Raw genomic sequence first — 25,266 nt, forward strand, 5'->3', positions numbered from 1 at the left:
CCGCAACAGGTCTGGGCACAGAGTGGAGAGAAGCTGGGCTCCCAACTGCACCAGGAGGAGTGGCCCAGAGCCACAGAGCCATGGAGACTCAGGCAAGGGGTTGCTCCAGCACTTCTTCTGGAGAAGTTTTGAGCCCCAGATGCAGTTAGCACAGCTGCCCGCCCCTTATCTTAAGACGAAGTTCGTTGCCACCGTATCTTCTGCAAGGCCCAGCTGGGGACCCCAAGATACTGGCAAAAAAGCAAATGTAAATCCAGCTTTATCGGTAAAAAAGAAACAGCAGATTTAACTGGAAATTCCCACCTGGCCCAACAGCACCAACCAGAAAAAAGGGAAGAAGAGAGGAAAAAACTGCAGGAAGGAGAGAAAGGAGGGAGGGAGAAAGGGAGGGAGGGAGGGAAAGAAAGAGGGAGGAAGGGCACAGGGAGCAGGGAGACTGTAGATCAGGGTCTGAATGGAGACTCGGTCCTGGAAGTAAATGATCCAAGGCTCCAGGTGCTGGGGAGAGAGCAGGAGGGGAGGGCAGCCCATGGCACTGCCATCTAGAAGGGTAGCGGCTCTTCCACAGGAATGTTGAGGACGACATCCATGTCTGGGGTGCACCTGGTGGGAGGCAGCACAGAGGGCCATGAGAGACCAGAGGTGGGGGTATGGGAGCACCCGCTCAGGGGAGCCCTGCTCTTTAGAACCCTGGTACTTACTTGGGTTGGGGGGCAATCCCAAAATACAATCTGTGACCTATCTGTGACCTCAAAGCCCAAATGTGCATACACAAGCATGAACACACACACACATCAAAAATGGAAAATAAATGAGTTTGGCAGGACGAATGTTTCCCTGACAAGTCTGAGGTCAAGAGGCAGCAGGAACTCAGCTCTGAAATGCTGGGGGCCCTCAAGATAATCACTGGCTTTGGAGTGAGGATGACAGGTTTGATAATTTGACTCCGTGTCACCTTGAGCAAGCTATTTCTACTCTCCCAGCCTCACTCCTTCAGTTGGCACTTAAGTGAAAAGCACTCTTGAAGTGCCAGACCCCAGGTGAGCCTCAGTTTCGTCATCTGTCAAATGGGTTTAATATCCTAACCTCAGTTGGCCGAGCACAGTGGCTCACGTCTGTAATCTCAGCACTTTGGGAGGCCGAGGTGGGTGGATCACTAGGTCAGGAGATCGAGACCATCCTGGCTAACACAGTGAAACTCCGTCTCTACTAAAAATACAAAAAAATTAGCTGGGCATGGTAGTAGGCGCCTGTAGTCCCAGCTACTTGGGAGGCTGAGGTAGGAGAATGGCATGAACCCAGAAGGTGGATGGAGCTTGCAGTGAGCCGAGATCACGCCACTGCACTCCAGCCTGGGTGACAAAGCAAGACTCTGTCTCAAAAAAAAAAAAAAAAAAAAAAAAAAAAAAAAATCCTAACCTCAGTTATTGGTGGAAAGATTAAATGAGACCATGCCAGCATATAATAAGTGTTCAGTGAATGACAGGCATTATTATTTCCATGAAAGTAGCAAGAGAGATGGATTCCCATCAGCAATATATTCCCCATCGCAGGGACCAGCACAAATATTTAAGAGGTTGAAGAATTACACTCTCTTTTATTCTTTCTCTCTTCCAAGGAGACCATCCTCTCTCATAGTTTCAATAATCTACTGATACACATGAAGTATTTAGGTAGGAAATGTCAGGATACTTGCAATTTACAATACCATTCACCAAAAAAAAAAAAAAAAAAAAAAAAAAAAAAAAAAGAAAAAACAAGAAAACAATATGGGAAAAAAAAAAAAAAAATTTAAATCTAGATGGGCAAAACTGGCTATTCATTATATCATTCTCTCTACTTTTCTTTATATTTGAAATTTTTCATAATAATAGTTTTATAAAAAAGTGCATCTCTATGCTGGCAACACCTAAATTTCTACTTCCAGCCAATATCTGTCCTCTGAGGTCTACACTTATCTTGTCAATTGCCCACCCAATGACTCCACCTTGATACCTCATGTAAACCAAACTTACTGTCCAAGTCAACTGTATGGTTTTTTGTTTTGTTTTGAGACATGGTCTCACTCGGTCACTGAAGCTGGACTGCAGTAGGGCGATCACAGCTCACTGTAGCCTGGAACTCCTCAATCAATCCTCCTGCCTCCCAAATAGCTGGGACCACAGGCATGTGCCACCACATATGGCTAATTGTTTTATTTTTTGTAGAGATGGAGGTCTCACTATGTTGTCCCATGGTCTCGAACTCCCAGCCTCAAGCGATCCTTCTTCCTCAGCCTCCTAAAGCACTGGGATTACAGGTGTGAGCCACCATGCCTGCCTCCAAGTAAACTTTTGACTGTGCCTACATACACATCCCTCACCCCATCCCAGCCTTCCCAATCTCTGCATTTGACACCACCACCACTCCATTACAAAAGTCAGGAGCCCAGGGATTATTCTTGATATCTCCCTTTCCTGTACGTCCCAAGTCATACAAGTCCTTCTTGCCTTCCTAAATATTTCTCCAATCCATCTATTTCTCCCACCTCTTCTGCCACACACTTGGCCAGGCCACTCCCCATGTTCCCCTGGACAACTGCCCTCACACCCAGTAGAATTCCAGCTGCCACTCTGGCTCCTTGCCAATCTCATCCCCATGCTCTTTTATTTTCTTTTAAGAAAGAGTCTTACTCTATTACGCAGGCCGGAGTGCAGTAGCACCATCTTGGCTCACTGCAACCTCTGCCTCTAGGACTCAAGCAATCCTCCTGCCTCAGCCTTCCGTGTAGCTGGGATTACAGGCACACACCACCATGCCTGGCTAATTTTTGTATTTTTTGTAGAGATGGGGTTTCACCATGTTGCCCAAGCTGGTCTCGAACTCCTGGACTTAAGCAATCCTCCCACCTTGGCCTCCCAAAATGCTGAGATTACAGGCATGAGCCACCACACCTAGCCCACCATGCTCTTTTCAAACTGACTTTTTCGGAATACAAATCTGATCATGTCACCACGTGGCTTAAGATCCTTTGCTTCTGGGATCAGGCAGAAAATCTGGCCCTATAGGGCACTGCACAGAGGTCCCTGGGGCTGAGTTGCCCTGCTCCCTTCCCACCACTCTCCCTGTCACTCTTCGTTCCAACCACACTGGCCTCACCAGCTCCGTGTCAATGCCAAGTTCCTTCCAACCACAGCTCCTTCACAGCTCAAGGCTCAACATGTAGTTGGTTCATAGAGCAGTAGCATAAGCATCACCCGGGAGCTTCTTAGAAATGCAGAATCAGGCTGGGCATGGTGGCTCACACCTGTAATGCCAGCACTTTGGGAGGCCAAGGCAGGTGGATCATTTGAGGTCAGGAGTTCGAGACCAGCCTGGCAAACATGGTAAAACCCCATCTCTACTAAAGATAAAAAAATTAACCAGGCATGGTGGTGCACACCTGTAATCCCAGCTACTCAGGAGGCTGAGACAAGAGAATCACTTGAACCCAGGAGGTGGAGGTTGCAGTGAGCTGAGATGGCGCCACTGCACTTCAGCCTGGGAGACAGAGTGAGACTCTGTCTCAAAAAAAAAAAAAAAGAAAAAAAAAGAAAAAAAGAAAGAAATGCAGAATCGTGAGCCCAACTGAGACCTACTGACTTGGAATCTGCTTTTTAACATGATCTCCAGGTGTTTCCTGGGTATGTTCCAGTTAGAGACGCTCTGGTTAACAGCGTGCCATTTCCACTTTTTAGGAGTGAAAATCTGCTTCTTTACTCCTAGTGTTCCCTTCCGTGTGAAAGGGCATCCATGAGTGTATTGCTCCTGGCCTCTCTCTGCCCCTTCATATTCTGCTTTTGGAAAGGGGGTATGACCACCGGAATGGTGAGTGTGAGGAGAGGAAGGGGACACAGGGAGCCCAGTCCCTTCCTCTCTCAGCAGCGAGCAACCCAAAAGGACTCCACTCTTCTCTGCCCCAAGGCCTGGCTCCACGTGGGTCCAGCTCCACCACAACTGGGTGGTTCAATTTGCCTAATTCTGGGTTCACTATTCAGAGACCAACATGCCTAGAAATATAAGCCACAGTCTCTAAAATCAGCTTCACCCGAACAAAGGTGATAACCTGGCCCGCATGCACCTTACCTCTTTCAATCTCATTCACTGTGTTCAGAGCTCAGGTAAAGACAACAGGTGACTATTTATTACATCCCCTGGAGACCCTAGCACCACTCCCTAGAATTGCTCTTCCTTCAGCTCCCCCATCAGTCTCCTTTGCCTAGTGAGTTTCTATGCATCCTTCAGGCCTCAGTTCAAATGTCACATCCTCAGGAAAACCTTCTTGACTGCCCAGACTCACTGTCCTGAGTCACTTTTTTTTTTTTTTTTTTTTGAGATGGAGTCTCGCTCTGTCGCTCAGACTGGAATGCAGTGGCACAATCTCGGCTCACTGTAACCTCTGCATTCCAGGTTCAAGCAATTCTCCTGCCTCAGCCTCCCAAGCAGCTGGGACTACAGGCACCCGCCACCACACCCGGCTAATTTTTGTATTTTTAGTAGAGACGGTGTTTCACCAACTTGGCCAGGCTGGTCTTGAACTCCTGACCTCATGATCCACCCACCTCGGCCTCCCAAAGTGCTGAGATTACAGGCGTGAGCCACCGCACCCGGCCCCTAAGAGTCACTTTCACAGTGGCATGTACTCTACTCTGCAGCTCCAGGCTCCGCTGCAACTCCACAGTTACTTGTGGCTCATTATCGACTCACGTCCAGTTCCCTCTTTGGCTCCATGAGGGCAGGGCCGAGAACTGTTTTCATTCACACAGTGCCTGGCATTCAGAGGCACTTCATAAATCCAATAGCATTTTGTTTTGGGTTTTTTTTTTTTTTTAGAAAAAGAAAAAAAGGAAGAGATGGCAATAGGAGAGTAGAAGGAAGGAAAAGGATAGGAGGGAGAGACAGATACAGACGAAGAAGAAAAATTAAAGAATTTGCAAATGCTAGGCTCTGCCACACATGGTCCTGTGGTGTCATCATGGAGAGGTAAGCCTGGGGGACCCCCAACCCAATCGCAGAGGGCTTGCCCAAGGGAGGGTAGGCAAAGAATTGGTTTCTAGGGTCCAAAAACCTGCCAAGTGAAGAGGACATCCTTCTCTCCTTGTGGAGTGTCTTCCAGGCTATTCTTCCCTGAAGCCAACCAGCCCACTCAACTCTGCCTTCCTCAAGAACCCAGAAGTGAAGGGCTGCACCCACTTGGTTGATACATGGAATCTGGGAACTAGAAGAGCCCTTAGAGATTACACAACCCAGTCCGCTGTGTACAGATGGGAATCGGAGGCCCCTGGTCAGTGGCAGGTCCAAGGCGGAAACCTAGGCCCCTCCCTCCCTGTACAGGGTTCTGCCATCCACACCAGGCTGCCTTCCCCAAGAACAGAGAGCCTCTGTGAGCTCAGAGTGTGGCTGGTTTAAGAGGCAGTGGCAAAAACATCACATACTTGGGTCTCCGAAGCAGAACATCCTCAAACACGACCTCTCGGGGTTCCCGGGTCTGGGCTTGGAGCTCTTCCACCTCGGCCCTTAATACGGGCATGTTCTCCTCAAACTGGTCAATAAACTGAGAGGAAAGGCATAGCAGGGGAGAAGAGAGAAGCCAAACGCCCCCCAACCAAAGGGAGAAAGGTCAAAATGAACAAGGAGCAAAGCTATCTGGGGAAATGGTATGGGCTCTGTTACTGGGACTTGCTGGACTCCAGAGAGGGGACCTCCCCATGCAGGGTGGGGCTGGCTTCCAAGTGAGTGACAATATTCAGTGGTGCTGAAACAGGTGAGGGATCATGGAGAACGGAGACAGGTTACAAACTGGCGGAGAACGCTCAATCATGGGAATAAATGGAGGCTGGCAGAAATAGCGAAGGGCATGCACATTAAAAACCGATGAAGAGGCAAGATAATGAAAATTAATTCAAGAAGGCAGTGATGGTGGTTCATTAACACTGATAATGGGTGGTGGGCAGTGACAAGAAGCAAGGGGTAAAGATGCAAGGTGGCTAATGGCTGAATAGGTGATGCTTGATGATGTTGCAAATGGTTCATAACCGGCGATGCAGGCTAACGAGGCAAGGCCTAGGTCGGTGCCAATCACCTTCCCAGATGAAAGACAAGTGACAGTAACGGCACCGGCAAGGAGGCAGGCCAACACCAAAGTTAGAGACCTCCTGAGTGCCAGATCAGGAGAAGCCTGACCCATTCCCACAGGCTGTGGGGACTGCCCACCCACTGCTGCCCTACAGGGACCACCACCTTCCTCGCCCACGCACTTCGCTGAACCTTTGCATGCATTTCAGGAAGTCCTGGCTTTCCCATATCTTCTGTAGGAGAGCCTCCTCATAGGGATGCTGGGTTTTCTGTGGAGGAAGAAGAGGTCTGGCCCCCAGGTGCCTCTTCCTGGGCAGCAAAACATGGTAGAGAGCAATAGGGCTGCAGTGGGCCTGGAGGCAGAGGATGGGGAAGAAGAGGGGGTGGGAGTGGGACCTGGATCCCCCGCCTCCCACACAGCAACTGGCTACTCACTGCCACCACAGAACTCAGAATTTTTTTCTTCTTCTTCTGAATCTTGTCAGACAAGGATTCCAGGACCTTTCTGCGCATCTCACTGAGGTCATCCAGCTCATCCTGGGATCCAGCAGAAGGGTGTTGGCCACCAGCCCGGACTCCCACACAGTCTGGTGGGGGAGGGGCAGGGGGTCCCCCACCTGCTGACTGTCCTTATCCTGCTGCAGCTGGCGCACAAGGGTGGAGATCTGGACAGACTTGATGGAATACTCATGGTCCATGTAAGTGCTCAGGAAGTTCACTTCCTCCTGGGTCTTCTCAATCTTAGCATTCAGCTGCTCCACCTGCTGCTCTAGAGCTGGGGAGGGGTTAGGGAGGTCGGCAGGGAGAGGAGGCAAGACCTTCCCTCAAGCACCTGGGCCCCAGGAGGCCCAGGAGGCAAGGTCTCCTTGGCCAATAACTGGGGTCTGGGCTGAGGTGAGCTCACACAGGGCAGGGAGGTGGTTAAAAGATAAGGCTCTAGAGGGTTTTCCACCCCTGCAGGAGAAGAGGCAATGCTGGGTAGGAAAAAGGAAGGGAATTGGTACACGATCCCTAGACTAGTCCCCACTCTGCCACTGACTTGCAGTGTGGCCCTCACCAAGACTGTCCCTCTCCAGACTTCAGTCTCCTCAGAGACACACTCAAGGAAGTGAGACCAGGCAGATGGGGTGACAGTGGCTCCCAAGACACAACCCATGGCAGGATTAAGACAAAGTCTATCCTGTCTTCCTCCAGAGAGAGATCCCCAATGTCTGGGGTTGCCTGATCCACTGCCCCTCTGCTCAGCAGCTGTGTAGTCTGCTCAGGGAAAAGGAACCACAGGCCAGGCAGGATGGAAGCCAGGAGACCTAGGTTCTAGCCCAGCCACTGACTCCCAGAAGGACCTTGGCAGGAAACGGAGCCAGGCTAGAGTTGGATTCTGGCTCCTAGCTATAAAACCTTCCACAAGCTACTTCACCTCTCTTAGTCTCAGTTTCCTCCCCTGTAAAAAGGACAGCTTCCCTGCCTCCAGGTAGTTGCAATGACTGGGTGTGTGCCTGTAACAATGCAGACATTGGTAGAGACCCAGACATGGGGCCTGGAAAGTGCTAAGTGCTGGGTAAGTAGGCTATTCGCTCTGTATCTTAGCCTTCCCATCTGCCTAGAAGAGAGACGATGGGGCTGAGGGTTTCTGAATGGCAAGTACAAGATGAATGCTGTGCTGCTAACTTCCCCAAGGTGCCACGGGGAGGGTCACGGAATTCACCCAGGGATTCTTACAGCTCATCTTGCATTTCTTCTTTTCTTCCCACTCCTGAAGCTCAGACTTCAATTGCTGCAGCCTCTTCTTGTTTGAATACTCCAAGATGTCGATGATGGTCTGTGGGAGGGGTGGGGTCAACTCACCCACAGGCTCTGCTGGCTCTCAGAAGCGGCCACCCAGCACTTCCTCAGAGGAGTCCCGAATCCCAACCTCACTCCCAGAAACCTGACCAGAGGCTAATCGGGACAATAACAGAGTCCACCCTTAGGATTGTTGTAAGGACTATATAAATACATACAGATCGCTTGCTATTACACGTAGAGGTGTTTGCAAATGCTGGTGGTGGTAGCAGCTACCTCTTGCACGGGTACAATATGTGCCAGGTAAACCCCCTCTGGGACGGGTGCTATTGTGCCGCATTTCACAGAGCTCAGGGAGGCAAAGTTAACTCAAAGTCTCCTGGCCAGTGAGTGCTGGCGCGTTGGGATGAAACTCCCATCTCGGTCCTCTTGCAAAGCCCAGGTGAGGGGAGTGAAGTTGAAGAAATGCGTCTTCCAGTTGGAGGAAGCGGCATGTGCAATGGGCAGGGAAGGGCAGGAGAGGGCGCACGAGCACGTGGAGGGAGGGAAGGAGGGCGGGCGGATGCCGCGGGCACTGCCGGCACCGAGGGCAGAGGCGCGGGTCTCACCGCTAGGACGTCCTGCTGCTGCAGCAGGGCCCGCACGTTCAGGGTCGTGCTGTTCTCCATGTCCTGGATGGTCTCGATCAGCTCCTCGTTGAGCTTGGTGAGGAAGTTCTCATGGCTTTGGAGCTCTCGCAGAGCGGTCCTCCCGTTCCTGAGCATCATCTGCGGGCGGAGGGAAGAGTAGAGAGGCGGCGCTGCGCCCTGCCCGGCCGGAGTCCCCAAAAGCCCGTGGACCGCCGCCCCAACCCCGCCAGACTCCCGCCCCCTTGCGGCCTTCTGCTGGTAAATGCGGCCCAAGCTGGGCGGCGGTTCCCCATTGTCTGCGCCGCCCGGGAGCTCCGGGACTCTCCTCCCTTCGGAAACGCACGTGTACCCATCATTTCACATCCCTGAGGTGCGGGTGCATCTTACAGTTGGTGGCGTGTCACCATATAATCAACAAATACATTATTAGTGGGTAAATAAAGATGTGCCTTAATATCAATGGCTTCTCAGAATCAATGAAATATATAAATAATAATAAGGGCCGGGCAGGGTGGCTCACATCTGTAATTCCAGCACTTTGGGAGGCCAAGGTGGGCCGATCACGAGGTCAGGAGTTCGAGACCAGCCTGACCAACATGGTGAAACTCTGTCTCTACTAACAATACAAAACTTAGCCGAGCGTGGAGGCGCATGCCTGTAATCCCAGTTACTGGGGGTGCTGAGGCAGGAGAATCGCTTGAACCTGGAAGGCGGAGGTTGCAGTGAGCTGAGATCGTGCCACTGCACTCCAGCCTGGGTGACAGAGGAAGATTCCATCCCAACAATAGTAACAAACGCCCCAGGTAGGTAAGAAGGTGGCAGAGCGACCACCATGTCTGGAGGAGAAGCAGGGGAGGCAAAGTGGATGATAAACGTCAGCATTTCCTGGCAGGCCGTGGAGCTAATGAGTACTCTCATTTCACATAACAGCCCCCTATGGAACAAGGAGGGTCTGAGAGTTAAGTGACTCCCCTAAGATTACACCCAGCAGGTGCATAAAATCTACAGTAACAATAACAATTGCTGAGGGCCCTCTACATGCCAGGCCAGTTGCCATGCATTGCTCCACATGTGGCACATGGTATCGGTTCACCTGCCAACAGCTCTACGTTTACTAACTCTGTGTTGCTGATTAAGTGGAGGCTCAGAGAGTTTAATGACTTGCCCAGTGTCACACAGTCAAGAAGTGGCAGGGTTGGAACTGGAAAGCCAGACTTCTGAGTCCCGATGTCTGTCTTTCCACTATGCTAAAACAAGAACTGCATAGCCTTAAAACTGCAAGGCATGGCTGAACCACGTAGTGACTAAGACTTGGATGTTGAACCTAGACACACCTTGGTTCAAATCCCAGCTCAGCCACTTACCATCTAAAAGAATCTGGGCAAGTTAGTTAATGTTTCAGAGCCTCCTTATATTCATTCTAAAGGTAAGGAAACTAATACCTGTTTTAGAGAACTGCCATAAAATATAAATGAGATTGGACAGGTGCAGTGGCTCACGCCTGTAATCCCAACAATTTGGGAGGCCCAGGTGGGAGGATCACTCAAGGCCAGGAGTTCAAGACCAGCCTGGGCAACATAGTGAGACCTCATGTCTACAAAAAATAAACAAAATTAGCTGGGCGTGGTGGTGTACGCCCACAGTCCTAGCTACTCAGGAGGCTGAGGTGGGAGGAATGTTTGAGCCGAGAAGATCGAGGCTGCAGTGTTGAGATTGTGCCACCACACTCCAGCCCGGGTAACAGAGCAAGAACTTGTCTCAAAAAGTAAGTAAGTAAATAAATAAAATTTTAAAAAAATTAAAATGTTAGCTGGGCATGGTGGTGTGCACCTATAGTCCTAGCTACTTGGGAGGCTGAGGCAGGAGGATCTCTTGAGCCCAGGAGTTTACTGCTGCAGTGAGCTATGATTGTGCCATTGCACTTCAGCCTAGGTGACAGAGCAAGACCCTGTCTTTAAAAAAAACAAAGAATAAATAAATAAATGAGATGAAATTTACAATCAAGCTGCTTAGTGAGAGTGCACTCATATGCACTCAGTGAACAACAGGTGATACTTCTGGCTCTAACCCTCTACCCCTGCCATAAATATTTGCTCTTTTATTTATTCCTGTTCTTCCTCATTTCTCTATCGTTTACTAAAAACTACCCCTTCCTACTCCTCAGCTCCTTTATTTCTCATATAACAGTAATCATGCCGATGTATTGAGTGCTTACTATGCGGCTGATACTGTGCTAAGCACTTCATATGCACTGCAGCACATCAGCACATCACCCTCACAGCAACCCTAAGAGATGGGCACTATTATTAGGCCAACTTTATAAAAGCGAACAGCACTCAGGCACAGTGGTTCACACCTGTAATCCCAGCACTTTGGAAGAGGAAGGTGGAAGGATTACTTGAGCCCAGGAATTAGAGCCTGGGCAACAAAGGGAGATCCCATCTCTACAAAAATTAGCTGGGCATGGTAGTGCATGCCTACAGTCCCAGCTACTCTCAGAGGCTGAGGTGGGAGGATCACTTGGGCTTGGAAAGTCCAGGCTGCAGTGAGCCATGATCATGCCACTGCACTCCAGCCTGGATGACACAGCGAGACCCTGTCTCAATCAATCAATGTGGATACTAAGGATTAAATTCAGTGACTTATCCAAGGTCACACATAGCAGAGCAGTCATCCTTGAAGTCCAGGCTCCTAGCCACTCCACTATCTTGTCTCTACATCACCAGACCAAAATACCCAGAAGTATCTTGTGAAAAACATTATTCTCCAAGTCCTGGGCCCACTGAAACAGCAGCACTAGGGTTTCAGTTCAAATGTCACCCACCTTAGCAGCCTCTCATTAGCACCCTACCTAAAACAATTACTGCCACACTCTCCTCCGTGCCTCTAGCCCCCAACCTTATTCTTAGGCTTCTCTTTGGCTCTTATCATCACTTCAAATATCTTTCTCTTGTTGATTGTCAGTCTCCCCCATCCAATAGAATGTAAGTTCCCTAAGATCAGAGGCCACATCACTGGTGAATCCTCCCACTCAGAACAGAACCTGGCACATGGTAGGTACTCAATCAATATTTGTTGATTCACTAAATGAATGAAAGATGGTAAGAGACAGTATTAAGAACTGGACTGGTTAGGAGCACAAGTTTTAGAGCCAAATTGTCCAGGTTCAGCTTTTATATCAATCAAAAACACAGAAACCCCTCTAAAGTTAGGATAAAAATAACAGAAATGGCCGGGCACAGTGGCTCACACCTGTAATCCCAGCACTTTGGGAGGCCAAGGCGGGCAGATCACCTGAGGTCAGGAGTTGGAGACCAGCCTGGCCAACATGGTGAAACCCCGTCTCTACTAACAATACAAAAAATTAGCTGGGTGTGGTGTTGGGCACCTGTAATCCCAGCAACTCAGGCGGCTGAGGCAGGAGACTTGCTCAAACCTGGGAGGTGGAGGTTGCAGTGACCTGAGATCTTGCCACTGCACTCCAGCCTGGGCGACAGAGTGAAACTCTGTCTCAAAAAAAATAAAAATAACAGAAATATTAGTTCCTCCTTTAAGAATACTGGGCCACCTCTAAACCATTTTGCAAGATAAAAGGTTAAAGGGGAAAAAAAAGTTTCAAAGCAAATTATATTTTCCCTTGTTCTTTATATAGTAGTCATTGTTCATTGAGCTATTAAAAACTTTCTTGAAGAATTATTCTATAGTATTTTGTAGTCTTTATAATACTTAGTATTTTACTTTCTGCTATGTATGCTAAGGACTTGTTTTCCTTTAGGCATTTCAAATACTTTGAAACATTGTTCAGATAATTCCAGAAGCCATAAAACAATGTATAGCAAGGAAATTAATTACCTACAATCGTATCGATTGATGTGAAAATTTTAATTGTCAGTTTCTAAGGCTTGCTTCAAAGTACACTGTATGAAAGTTTAATTTACTGGAATTTTTGTTTTATTTTGTTTTTTTTTTTTTGAGATGGAGTCTCACTCTGTCCTCCAGGTTGGAGTGCAGTGGCACCATCTCAGCTCATTGCAACCTCTGCCTCCCAGGTTCAAGCGAGTCTCCTGCCTCAGCCTCCTGAGTAGCTGGAACTATAGGTGTGTGCCACCACACCCAGCTAATTTTTGTAGTTTGAGTAGAAATGGGGTTTTACCATGTTGGCCAGGCTGGTCTCGAACTCTGACCTCAAATGATCCACCCACCTAGACCTCCCAAAGTGCTGGGATTACAGGCATGAGCCACCACACCCAGCCAAGTTACTGGAAATTTTAAGATAAAGAAGCCACTAGATCCTGTTCCTAATGCAACAAAATAACAAGCAATTCTGATAATTTCTTGAGTCTTAAACAACAGCAAATGCTTTGTATAACTGGCTTTGACCCCTGATCCGGCCATTTCCTGACTGTGTGACCTGGTGCATGTCATTTATCTCCCTGCACCTCAGTTTCCCGGTTTGTAAAATAGGAACGAGGATAAGCGTGCTCGCATGGTTCCTGTGAGGAAGAAATGAGTCAAGTCTGGCACCCACAAAGTTCTCAGCACATGTTTGCTAGAGCCATCATCCCCGTCCCCGCCCTGGGCCCAGTGTCCAGGGAAGATGTGCCTCATACCTTCATTAACCGGATTTTGGCCTGCATCTTCCCAGGGTCCAACTTCTGCCTTCTATGTAGTTCTCGTGGATTCTTTGGCTGGTAGCTTGTCACCACTCTAGTGGGCTTGGAGTGGAACACTAGGGGTAGACAGGAAAGGACAGGGAGAGAATGAGGGTACAGGCAGGCCTGAGGCCAGGTTCCCGGGAGCGCACCTTTAATGAGAGGCAGGCCAGGCCCCAGCTCCACCCTCTGGCTGCCTTATAATGTGACACTAGACTGACAGTGAAATTCACACCCTTCATTAAGCTCCCAGGACCTACTCTGGGCCTCAATATAAGGGAGCGACAAGCCCATGTGAAAGAAGTAACTATGAGCATGGGCAGAGGGGAGGGCGGGGCAGCCAGGAACCCCGCTCCCAACTGTCCAGTCAGAAAGAGAGTCGGGAACTCCCACTCCTTGTGTCTTTCCAGTAGCTGCTGCAGCACAGGACAGCAGAAAGACCAGAGTCTAGCAGGCCTGAATCCAAATCCCTGCTGTCCCACCAACCTGGCTGACAGAAGGCCTGATGGGGTAGGGGTTAAGAACAAGAACTAATGAGCCAGACAGTCTAAGTTTAAATCCAGGCTCTTGGCCAGGCAGGGTGGCTCACGCCTGTAATCTCAACACTTTGGGAGGCCAAGGCGGGAGGATCACCTGTGGTCAAGAGTTCAAGACGAGCCCCGCCAACATGGTGAAACCCTGTCTCTACTAAAAATACAACAAATTAGATGGACATAATGGTGGGCGCCTGTAATCCCAGCTACTTGGGAAGCTGAGGCAAGAGAATCGTTTGAACTCAGGAGGTGGAGGTTGCAGTGGTGTGAGATCACACTCCAGCCTGGGCGACAGACAGAGACTCCATCTTAAAAAATATATATATATATATAATCATAAAAATAAAATTTTAAAAAATCCAGGCTCTGCCTTCTGTTAGCTGTGTGACCTTGAGCAAGTCAAATGACCTCTGTGTCCCTCCATTCGTCCACCTATAAAATGGGAATAATCATCATGCCTACCTCGTAGGGTCTTCATGAAGATGAAAGAAGTTACTATACCTTAAAGGTATTCGGAATAGTGCCTGATGCATATTCAGTGCTGGATACACATTACCAGTTGTTACTCTTACTTCTGGTGACCTGAGAAGTGGGACCTCGACACCAGACAAAGGCACAGCGGCTATGCAACACTCCAACTGGCTGTCTCTGAAACACTCTAAGAGCTGTGGTTCTGCCAGATAGGGAGTATAGGCATCTGGGGGGCATATTCTTAGAATCCCTGTTTCCTCTCCGCCTGTCATGCAATGACATAAGACAAATCACCCAGGTGGATCCAGCTCTACTCTCAGTCGCCACCGAAATCCCTGCTTCAGGTACAACCCAGCTCATCTGGGAAAGATATTAATCTCTTTAATAGATCAATGTCCTTCATCTTGAGAAATGGTGGCATTAACTATGGAGACGATTAAGTAAATTAATTTTGTGTTTAATTTATAAATTACCTGTACATATCCAGTTTTTAGTTGTATTGTATAAGAGATAGAATGACTAATAGGTTAATCTTGTGATTCTAATTTTACAAGTGTAAGTGGGATTTTGATTTAGATTTAACTTGAAAGATTTAAGACACTCTTATTAAATATGTATAAATTACTTTTATTATTTAAGAGAACATAAGACTACCTATATTAATTTTTTTTTTTTTTTTTTTTTTTTTGAGAAGGAGTCTGGCTCTGTTGCCCAGGCTGGAATTCAATGGCGAGATCTTAGCTCACTGCAACTTCTGCCTCCCAGGTTCAAGCAATTCTCCTGCCTCAGTCTCCCGAATAGCTGGGATAACAGGCGCCCACCACCACACCCGGCTAATTTTTTTATTTTCAGTAGAGACAGGGTTTCACCATGTTGGCCAGGCTGGTCTTGAACTCCTGACCTCAGGTGATTCAGCTGCCTCAGACTCCCAAAGTGCTGGGATTACAGGTGTGAGCCACCTCGACTGGTCAGATTACCCAAATTTAGAAGTTTAACTATTAGATATACAAGAATTACGTAAATACCCAATGGGTTTTTGTTAATCAGACAAGTGAACTATTTGAAAATGCAAATGAATATGTTAAATTTTAAGATGTGGCTTAAAAGGTTTAGGAGAATTTAATTAACCAAGTTCCAAAACCCCCTTACAAGTATTTATAAAAATTGTAAGATTCTTAAGTTGAATTTAAACGCTTAAGGAAGATTTGCAGTTTTAACAATATTTATTTTCATTATTGGTAGTAGCCCTGATTTATCTTTTTTTAAAATTCAACCTTTTATTTCAAGATAGCTCAGATTCACAAGCAGTTTTAAGAAATAATACAGAGGGGGCCGGGCGCAGTGGCTCACGCCTGTAATGCCAACACTTTGGGAGGCCGAGGCGGGCGGATCACAAGGTCAGGAGATCAAGACCAGCCTGGCAAATAAGGTGAAACCCTGTCTCTACTAAAAATACAAAACAATTAGCTGGGCATGGTGCGGGGGGGTGCCTGTAGTCCCAACTACTCAGGAGGCTGAGGCAGGAGAATGGCGTGAACCCAGGAGGTGGAGCTTGCAGTGAGCCAAGATCGTGCCACTGCACTCCAGCCTGGGGGACAGAGCGAGACTCCGCCTCCAAAAAAAAAAAAGAAAGAAAGAAAGAATACAGAGGGGCTGGCTGTGTGGCTCACATCTGTAATCCCAGCACTTCGGGAGGCTGAGACAGGTGGATCACCTCAGGTTATGAGTTCAAGACCAGCCTGACCAACATGGGGAAACCCCATCTCTACTAAAAATACAAAAAATAGCCAGGTGTGGCTGTGCACGCCTGTAATCCCAGCTACTTGGGAGGCTGAGGCAGGGGAATCGCTTGAACCTGGGAGTTGGAGATTGCAGTGAGCTGAGATCACACCACTGCACTCCAGGCTGGGTGTGAGACAGAGAGAGACTCTGTCTGAAAAAAAGGAAAGGGGAGGGGAGGGGAGGGGAGGGGAAGGAAAAGGAAAAGGAAAAGGAAAGGAAAAAGGAAAGGAAAGGAAACAGAGGGAGTCTATGTACCCTTTACCCAGTTTTTCCCAAAGTCAACATCCTGCAAAAGTACAGTACAATATCACAACCAGGATATTGACATTAAGATGGGCAAGATATAGAGCTTTTCCATAACCACAAGGATCCTGCCTGTTGTCTTTTACAATCACACCTACTTCCCTCCCCTTACCACCCTCCTCACAACTCTGCCCTAACCCCTGAAATCACTAATCTGTTCTCCATTTCTATAATTTTGTGATTCCCAGAAGGTTATATAAATGGAATCATCCAGTATGTAACTGTTGGGATTGACTTTTTTTTTTTTACTTGGCATAATTCTCTGGAGATTCATCCAAGTTGTTGAATATATCAGTAGTTCTTTCCTGTTTATTGCTATATAGTTTTCCATAGTATGGATGCACCATAGCTTGTTTAAACATTCACCCATTGAGGGACTTCAAGGTTGTTTCCAGTTTTGAGGTATAATGAACAGGGCTGCTATGAACATTCACATACTGGCTTTTGTGTGAATGTAAGTTTTCATTTCTCTGGAATAAATGCCCAAGAGTAAAACTGCTGGGTCGGATTACTAGGAAGTGCATGTTTAATGTTGTTAGAGACTGCCACACTCATTTCCAGAGAGGCTGCATCATTTTACCTTCCCACCAGCAATTGCGCACAATCTGATTTCTCCTCTTTGCTAGCATTTGGTGCTATCACTATTTTTTCATTTTAGCCATTTCGACAGGTATGCAGTGATATCTCACTGTGGCTTCATCTGCATTACCCCAATGGCTAACGACGTTGAACATCTTTTTAATGTGCTTATTTGACATCTGTATATCTGCTTTGGTGAAATGTCTCTTCATGTCTTTTTCCCATTGCCTAACTGAATTGTCTGTTTCATTGTTGGGTTTTTAGTTACTGAGATATTCTACATAGTAGTCCTTTGTCAGATACATGGTTTGCAAATATTTTCTCCAAATCTATAGCTTGTCTTTTCATCCTCTTAAAAAGGTCTTTCATAAGCCGGGTGCGGTGGCTCTCGCCTATAATCTCAGCACTTCGGGAGGCTGAGGCAGGCAGATTACTTGAGGTCATGAGTTCGAGACCAGCCTGTCTCTACTAAAAATACAAAAATTAGCCGGGCATGGTGGAACATGCCTGCAGTCCAGCTACTTGGGAGGCTGAGGCAGAAGAATCACTTGAACCCGGGAGGCAGAGTTTGCAGTGAGCTGCACTCCAGCCTGGGCAACAAAGCGAGACTCTTTCTCAAAAAAAAAAAAAAAAAGTTCTTTCACAGAACAAAATTTTTAATTTTGATGCAGTCCAATTCATCTATTTTTCTTTTCTGGGTCAAGCTTTTGGTGTGATATCTAAGCACTCCCCTTGGCCCTAGGCCCCAAAGATTTTTCTCTCCTGTTTTCTTCTAAAAGTTTTTCAGCTTCACATTTTACATTTAATTTCTATTTTATTTTATCTTTGAGCTAATTTTTATATTTGTTGTTAAACTTAAATTTTTTGTTTTTGTTTTTGTTTTTTTGCCTATGGATGTCCGATTGCTCCAGCGCCACCCGTAGAAAAGGCTTTCTTCCTCCACTGAATTGTTTTTCCACTTTCTGAAAAACCCATTGGGAATATTTGTACGGATTTATTCCCGTTTTCTCACTGGGAAGTGCTGGCAGTGTCCAGCAGGGAGCTGATCCTTCATTCCCTGCTTGGTGGTGCTGATTCCACAACTGGGATAGTGCCGGCAGGAATGAGTGGAGAGGTCATCTTCTAATCCCTACCTGGCAGAAGAAGGTAGTGCTCTGACTCTCTCTCTAGGGTAGTGTCAACAGAGTCCGACAGTGACAAGATTTCATGAAGTGTCATGAGGTGGGACTGGTCACCTCTGGACTTCACTCCACTCCCCCAGCCTACCTATGTCAGTAGAGCCTGGTGGGAGCCTGAGCCTATATCCCTATCCAGCATCAGTGAGGTAAAATAAGGTGGTGAGATGCAGGGCAACTTGGCATTCTACTCTCCCATCTCCTTTTTGTGTTTCAGTGTTGCCCACAGGGGAGCTGATCTAACATTACTTACTCGGAGGCAATGAGGTGGTATGAGTGATTTTATACATAGGTGTATACATAAGTATGCTATATTGTCTATGAAGTTCATTTCAGGATACCAAAGAAATATTACAAAATATTTGCTATTAATTCTTACAACAATCCTATGTGGTATTAGCGTCCCCATTTCACAAATGAGAAAACCAAGGCTCAGAGAGATGAATGATTTTTCCAAGTGAGTAAATGGCAGAGCCAAAATCTGACCCCATGTCTGCCTGAGCCTGACCCAAGGCCTCAGAATTCCCCTGTAAAGCATGATAATGATGTGGCAGAGATTATTCTATGAGTTCACCAAACCTTGTTTTCTTTTCTTCCTGGAAAAACAGAAGGACTACATTTCCCACCTTCCCTTGTGGTTAGCAGAGGTCATGTGGCTAAATTATGGCCCCTGAAACATGAGTAGGAGTAACATTTGTCACTTCAAATCTGGACCCCCCCAAAAAAAATGCTCACATAATTGTCCATGTTCTTGTTCTCTCTCTTCCCTCTATGCCAGCTGAATGCAAAAGTATCCAGCAGAAGACTTCGAGACCTTACAAAATATCAGACCCACAAGGTCAAAGGAACCTGGATCCCTGAATGACCATGTGGAACAGAATCCCTCCTTCCTCAGATCCACAAATGTACTGTGACATAAATGAGACATAAACTTCTATATCAATACTTGCAATTTGGGCATTGTTTATTATATCAGTTAGCCTACCCTAATATAAGTGGTGTCACCAAGAGCCAAGAGCAGCCACTCTATCCTGTCTCTAACCTCCACACCAGCTCCCAGCTGCCTCCACCTACCTGGTTGGACCCTAGTCAAAGTCTTCATTTTGCTTATATGAAGGCTGTTGGCTTGTTGGACTGGAGGCAGAGTAGATGGTTTGGTTTCCTGCTTGGACTGCTGCCATGGAACATAATCCTACAAAATATACAACCAGTCACATAGCACCATGAGTTCATATCCCAGCTCCACTCTTTTCAGATATCTGTAACCTCAAGCAAGTGACTTGACCTCCCTGAGCCTCGATTTTCTCATCTGTAAAGTGGATCTAATAATAAAACCTACTTCTGCCTGTTGGCACAAGAATTCCGAGAGATATTTATGAAGCATGTGGTAAGTGCTCCATAAATGTTAGCTATCACTTTTTTTTTTTTATCAGCCAGCCAGAATTTACTAAGCACATCCAGGCTGTGAGGTGCTAAGAACTGTGAGAAACAGAAGGCATGGAAAAGACGCAACATCCACCCTCAGGAAACCAGAGTAGCAATCAGATGAATAAGAGAGCAGCATAATACACCCTTACATTCTGATAAGACAGTGAGAGGAGAAAAATGAGGTTCTGAGGCTTGCTCTGGCTCCCAACAGCAAAGTGTGTGACCCGGGTGGGACTGGAATTTGGGTCTCCAGTCTATATCCGTGGAGCAGTCACAACCGTGAGAGTGGAGGGCAGGTGGACTGCAGGGCCAGCGAGCCTCCCACCCCAGCCCTAGTCCCCCAAGACTCACCGAAACCTGGAACTCGTAGACTGTGGAGTAAGTCCCAGAGTGGTTGGGTCTGGAAAGAGTTGGGAAGGGAAAGAACTTCCATTATCCCCAGCCCAAGGGGCAGCAAGCAGCAACTCAAAACAGGATTGGAGTCTTGAACCAGAAACTGCAGTTCACCGGGTACAATAGCGCCGCGGGAGTGGGGTGGGGCCAAGGAGATGTGGGCGGGGAGAGGGCGGGGTCAGAAGACTGAGGGCCGACCTCTAGGCGAGGGCGGCATGCGCATTCCGCCTTTCTTCCAATTTTTTTTTTTTTTTTTTTTTTTTTTTTTTACCTACTTTTGTAAGACATGCGCCATTGGGGAAAATGGAAGAGAAGCTGCGAGTCTGTGAGACACTGATCTTCTAGAATAACTACTCGGCTTTTCCAACTTCCTTGTCTCAGTGTAGATCGCGCAGTAACCCACGCCACTCAAAGGTCCGGAGACCCGATGCTTTTGCCAGCGTCTCGGTCTCCAAGGAAACGCGACGCCGGCTACCGAGCGCCTAGAGGGACTAACCTCTCAAGGCAAAATCTAGTTCGGCCCTCTTTTCAATTTTCAAATTCCCTTCAGTTTGCTCTGCCCATAATCCTAAAATATTATATCATATTTCTCCACTCTCATCAAACTTCCACCACTTCCTTCGCTATCTTCACTTTTGACTAATGAGTTTGCTTCCAATTTTACTAAGGAAATTTTGGGAATCAGTAAACCCACTAGTTCACAGCACCATTTACTCGCCTACTTGCCTCCTTCCTGTAACTACGTATAAACTGCCTACTAAGACCAATTCCTACATTTGTGCACCGAATCCTATCCTCTCACATTTTCTCAAAGATATTGGCCGAGCAGTTCTCCCCGTTTTTTCCTCCTCTTTTCCCTCTCCTTTGTATCATCAGTATACCAACGTATTTTTAAATTTCTTCTATTTAAAAAGCTTCACCACAGCGGGACACGGTGGGTCACGCATATAAGCATGAGAGCACTTTGGGAGGCCAGAGGTGGGAAGATCGCTTGAGCCAGAAAGGTCCAGGCTGCCTTGCCGTGAGCCATGATCCAGCCACTGCATTCCAGCCTGGTTGACAGAGCAAGACCCTGTCTCTAAATGAACAAACAAGCCACTTCCCCTCCAGCCAGCTCCCATGTCTGCTTCATTTTAAGCAAAACTCCTAGGTTTGCCTATTCTGTTTCCCATTGTTTTCCCTTCACTCAATCAGGCTTTCACTCTCCACTGAAACTGCCCTCATCAACATCATTGGTGACCTCCACTTTGCTAAACCCTATGGTCACTTCTAGGTCCTCCCCTTATTTGGCCTGTCTGCAGCATTTGACACAACAGATCACTCCCTCCCCTGAAACACTTTCTTAGTATCCAGGAAACCACTCTTCAGTTGCTTCCTGCCTCCTTTTCAGTCTCCTTTGCTGATTCCTCCTCTTCTCCCTTTATTATGATAGTATGCCAGGACTCAGTCCCAGGCCTCTCTCTTCCAGTCTCATGGTTTTGAATACTATCCGTACCCAGATGCCTCTCAGACTCGTCTCCAGCCTCCCCCTGAATTCCAGTCATATAATAATGTGCAATATTTTTCCAGAAACATTTTTCCCAAACTCAAAATAGGGCAACTCTCTTCTTGGAATCATCCTTAACTCATCTCTCATCCCACGTCCATCAGCAGATCCTGTTGCAATAACTTGAACATATATCTGGAATAGGACCACACACACACATACACACACACACACACACACACACACACACTCCTCTTTCCTTTTGTACCCCAACTAAAGTACTAGCTGCCACCCTTGCCCTACACACCAGATTTGCTAGATAGAGCAGGGATTTAAAAGTGAATTCCAGTTTAAAAGATAATTGGGAGGGAGCAATAATTTTAAATCACTTAAACTTCAATAGGGGAACATTACTATAGAATACCATGTCAGAGCTCCCAACCTTTTCTGCCTCTTAAAAATCACAGGAGAATGTGTTTAAGTGCACTGTGGTAAATAGAAGCAGCTTCTAGGATAAAAAGCAATTAACCTGGGTACTCTGGCTATTCAGGCCCCTCCTGGCTGACCCTGGAGCTGAGGGAATCACTATATTGGGTACCCTCATTTGCAGAGCACACCATATGACAGCATTCTTGCTGGGAAACTCTGTACCAGGAAACCATTAAAAAGTAAAAGATAAAGGCTGGGCGCGGTGGCTCACACCCGTAATCCCAGCACTTTGGGAGGCCGAGGCGGATGGATCACCTGAGGTCAGAAGTTCGAGACCAGCCTGGCCAACATGATGAAACCCCATCTCTACTAAAAATACAAAATAGGATTAGCCAGGAGTGGTGGCGGGCGCCTGTAATCCCAGCTACTTGGGAGGCTGAGGCAGGAGAATCACTTGAAGCAGGGAGGCTGATGTTGCAGTGAGCCAAGATCGTGCCACGGCACTCCAGCCTGGGCAACAATAACGAAACTCCATCTCAAAAAAAAAAAAAAAAAAAAGTAAAAGATAGGAATACATGACAGATCCAGGTAGTGACTTACTCAACAGCCATTCCTCCCTGTCATCACAGCTATTGGATCCTGATCTTGTCCATGTATGCACTTGCCTTAAGGGAGGCAGGCACCAGGCCCAACCCTAGTCCTAGTCCCAGCTTCCATAGTCATGACTGTTGAGGCTGGGCTTGGTGGACCAATTTCCCTTTCCAGTTAGAGACCGAGTCATAGACACATGATTAAAGTCTGGCCAAGGAGACAGAATGAGAAATCTACTCAGAGGCTTTTGGGAAAGGTTTTCATCACACTTTTAAAAAAAGGCATTGCAGAAAAACATTCCTTCGTCTGCTGGTAGACATTGTCATATCTGTGTGGGATTCCTGGAATTGTGGAACTGTGAGGGGAGTTGGCCAAAGAGGATACACTGTGAATGGGAGAGAGGAAAATGTAAAAACCTTCTGCCTTGATAGCACTGTCGAGCCATTAAATTAACCAACCCTAGCTTGGCACAATAGTATCTGCCTATAATCCCAGCTACTTGGGAAGCTGAAGCAGGAGGATCGCTTGAGGCCAGGCGTTTGAGATCAGTCTGGACAACATAATGAGACCACATCTCAGAAAAAAAAAAAAAAATTTGTTTTTGTTTTAATTAGCCAGATGTGATGATGTGCACCTGTAGTCTCAGCTACTTGGGAGGCTGTGGTGGGAGGATTGCTTTAGCCCATGAATTTGAGACTGCAGTGACCCATGATTGTGCCACTGCATGCCAGTCTGGGCAACAGAGTAAGATTCTGTCTCTATAAAAAATTAATTAATTAAATTAACCTGTCACCTATCTAGAAATTACTTGAGATTAAATAAGAAATCACATTACTGGGTGAGCAAATTTGAGTTGAGTTTTCTGGTACTTGCAGACCAAAAGCATTTTACTGAAATCTGCATCTAGAGGAACAACAAGATAGAAGGAACCTGGGTCCCTGACAACCTTGCAGGAGACAGTCACCTACCTGTCCTTACTGCCTGCCAAATTCCGAGCTGCTTCATCAAAGAGAAATAAACCTCCACATTGTCTGAGACCCTGTATTTGAGAGTCCCTTTGTCACAGTATCTTAACCTGTACCTTGATTAATACAAATAAGAGCTTGTCCACTGTCACACAGCCTTCCTCATCAGACGTGCTGACCCCAGCATGGACACCCACTGAGAGCTGCCTTTGCCCCACATCTCAGGTGCTTAACCAGTGATATTGCTGCCTCCCACTTCATTTTTTTTTTTTTTTCTTTTTTTGAGACAGAGTTTTGCTCTTGTTGCCCAGACTGGAGTGCAATGGCGTGATCTTGGCTCATCACAACCTCTGCCTCCCAGGCTCAAGCAATTCTCCTGCCTCAGCCTCCCGAGTAGCTGGGACTACAGGCATGCGCCACCACGCCTGGCTAATTTTGTATTTTTAGTTGAGACGGGGTGTCTCTATGTTGGTCAGGCTGGTCTCAAACTCCCGACTTCAGGTGACCCGCCTGCCTCGGCCTCCCAAAGTGCTAGGATTACAGGCGTGAGCCACCGCGCCTGGCCCCACTTCAAATTTTAAAATAAATACTCAAAGACATTTGCAAAAATGCTGCCACTTTAATCAAAGCCAAAACACACTTGAGGGGCCACCGACAATCACTTGTAACAAAACTGTTGGAATTGGGACTGAATAAGATGGGGTCCATTTGCACTTACACCTGTTCAGGTGGCATTTCTGTGTTCATGAACACCTGATGGAACTTCCTGCCCTCAGGATAGGTGGGCAAGACAAACCGGCCTTTCCTTCCTGCACGTGTGAGGTGATAAATGTGATAGAGGGCCTCTCAGGCCTGCTTGGCTCCAGGCTCAGCAACAGCAACCTGGGCTCTCATTCCATCAGCATCTTGCTGAGAGGTGGACTAGGCTGAGCAGGCAATCTCAGGTTTCCATCCATGTCATTCGATGTGCTGACTGTGGCAAATGTGCACACCATCCTAAACCCACAATCCCTACTGTCGTCACTGGGTAAGATGCCATGGTTCTTGTGGAGACACCTGCTACACTCGACATAACAAGATCCTAGACATTCCTTCTTACCATCTGCGCAGCACTCCAGAGCTGCCTGCTCTTCCATCCTAAGACCCCCCAACTGAATTCACTGCTAGGCCCCAGCACACTGTTGTCTTCCCACTGTGCATAGATGCTGCTCTTCAGTTGTCCTTGTGCCCTCTTGCAATCCTATTCAGTCCTGATTGTGAGCACAATTTCATCCCGTAACTTGGAGGTGGCCAGGCCAACCTTGACTTTGCTGTTAAACATGGCTTCGTGGGGGCTGTGGCAGATAACCTTGTGGTAAGTCGAGTTTTTCATCATCTGAATGAACTACAGATCCTGAAGCCAATGATGTGTGTCATTGGTCTGTATCCAGGTAGTCAGCATGTAGTGTGTGTACTGGGTTGAATAGTATTTCCAAAAAATGCATGCCATTCCCAGAATCTTATTTGGAAATAGGTTGTTGTTGCAGATGTAATTAGTTAAAATGAGGTCGTACTGGAGTGGGCCCTTAAAAGACTGGTGCCATTATGAGAAGAAGAGAAGACACACAGAGGCAGACACAGTGAGAATGCCTTGTGACGACACGGGCAGAGATTAGAGTGATGCATCTATAAGTCAAGGAATGCTGGCAACACCAGAAGCTAAGGGAAAGGCATGGAACAGATTTTCCCCTAGGGCCTTCAGAGAGAACATGGCCCTGCTGACACCTATATTTCAGACTTTCAGCCTCTAGAACTGTGAGATAATAAATTCCTGTTGCTTTAAACCACTCAGTTTATAGCAGGGGTCCCCAACCTTTTTGGCACCAGGGACTGGTTTCACAGAAGATGATTTTTCCACGGACAGGGCTCGGGGGTGGTTTCGGGATGAAACTGTTCCACCTCAGATCATCAAGTATTAAATTCTCATTAGGAGCAT

At 47.2% G+C, this 25,266-nt stretch overlaps 1 protein-coding gene across 2 annotated transcripts; it reads right to left on the bottom strand.

Moving 5' to 3' along the window:
• Positions 1-258: 258 nt before the first annotated feature.
• C10H20orf96 (chromosome 10 C20orf96 homolog) lies at positions 259-20,630 on the bottom strand. Of its 2 annotated transcripts, none has more exons than XM_025399206.1 (11): positions 20,096-20,630; positions 19,779-19,827; positions 19,074-19,191; positions 13,115-13,233; positions 8,484-8,642; positions 7,813-7,912; positions 6,711-6,868; positions 6,529-6,630; positions 6,276-6,362; positions 5,454-5,572; positions 259-603 (listed from the first exon to the last, which is right to left on the bottom strand). In XM_025399206.1, the coding sequence occupies exons 1-11, from the start codon at positions 20,113-20,115 to the stop codon at positions 543-545; spliced, it is 1,092 nt and encodes a 363-aa protein (XP_025254991.1). In that variant the 5' UTR covers positions 20,116-20,630; the 3' UTR covers positions 259-542. The 2 variants fall into 2 exon arrangements, with proteins under 2 accessions (XP_025254991.1, XP_025254992.1); XM_025399207.1 differs by having other exon boundaries at positions 20,092-20,250.
• Between the last annotated feature and the right edge of the window lie 4,636 nt (positions 20,631-25,266).

Source organism: Theropithecus gelada, chromosome 10 (genome assembly GCF_003255815.1).
Source record: "Theropithecus gelada isolate Dixy chromosome 10, Tgel_1.0, whole genome shotgun sequence".
NCBI lineage: Eukaryota > Metazoa > Chordata > Mammalia > Primates > Cercopithecidae > Theropithecus > Theropithecus gelada.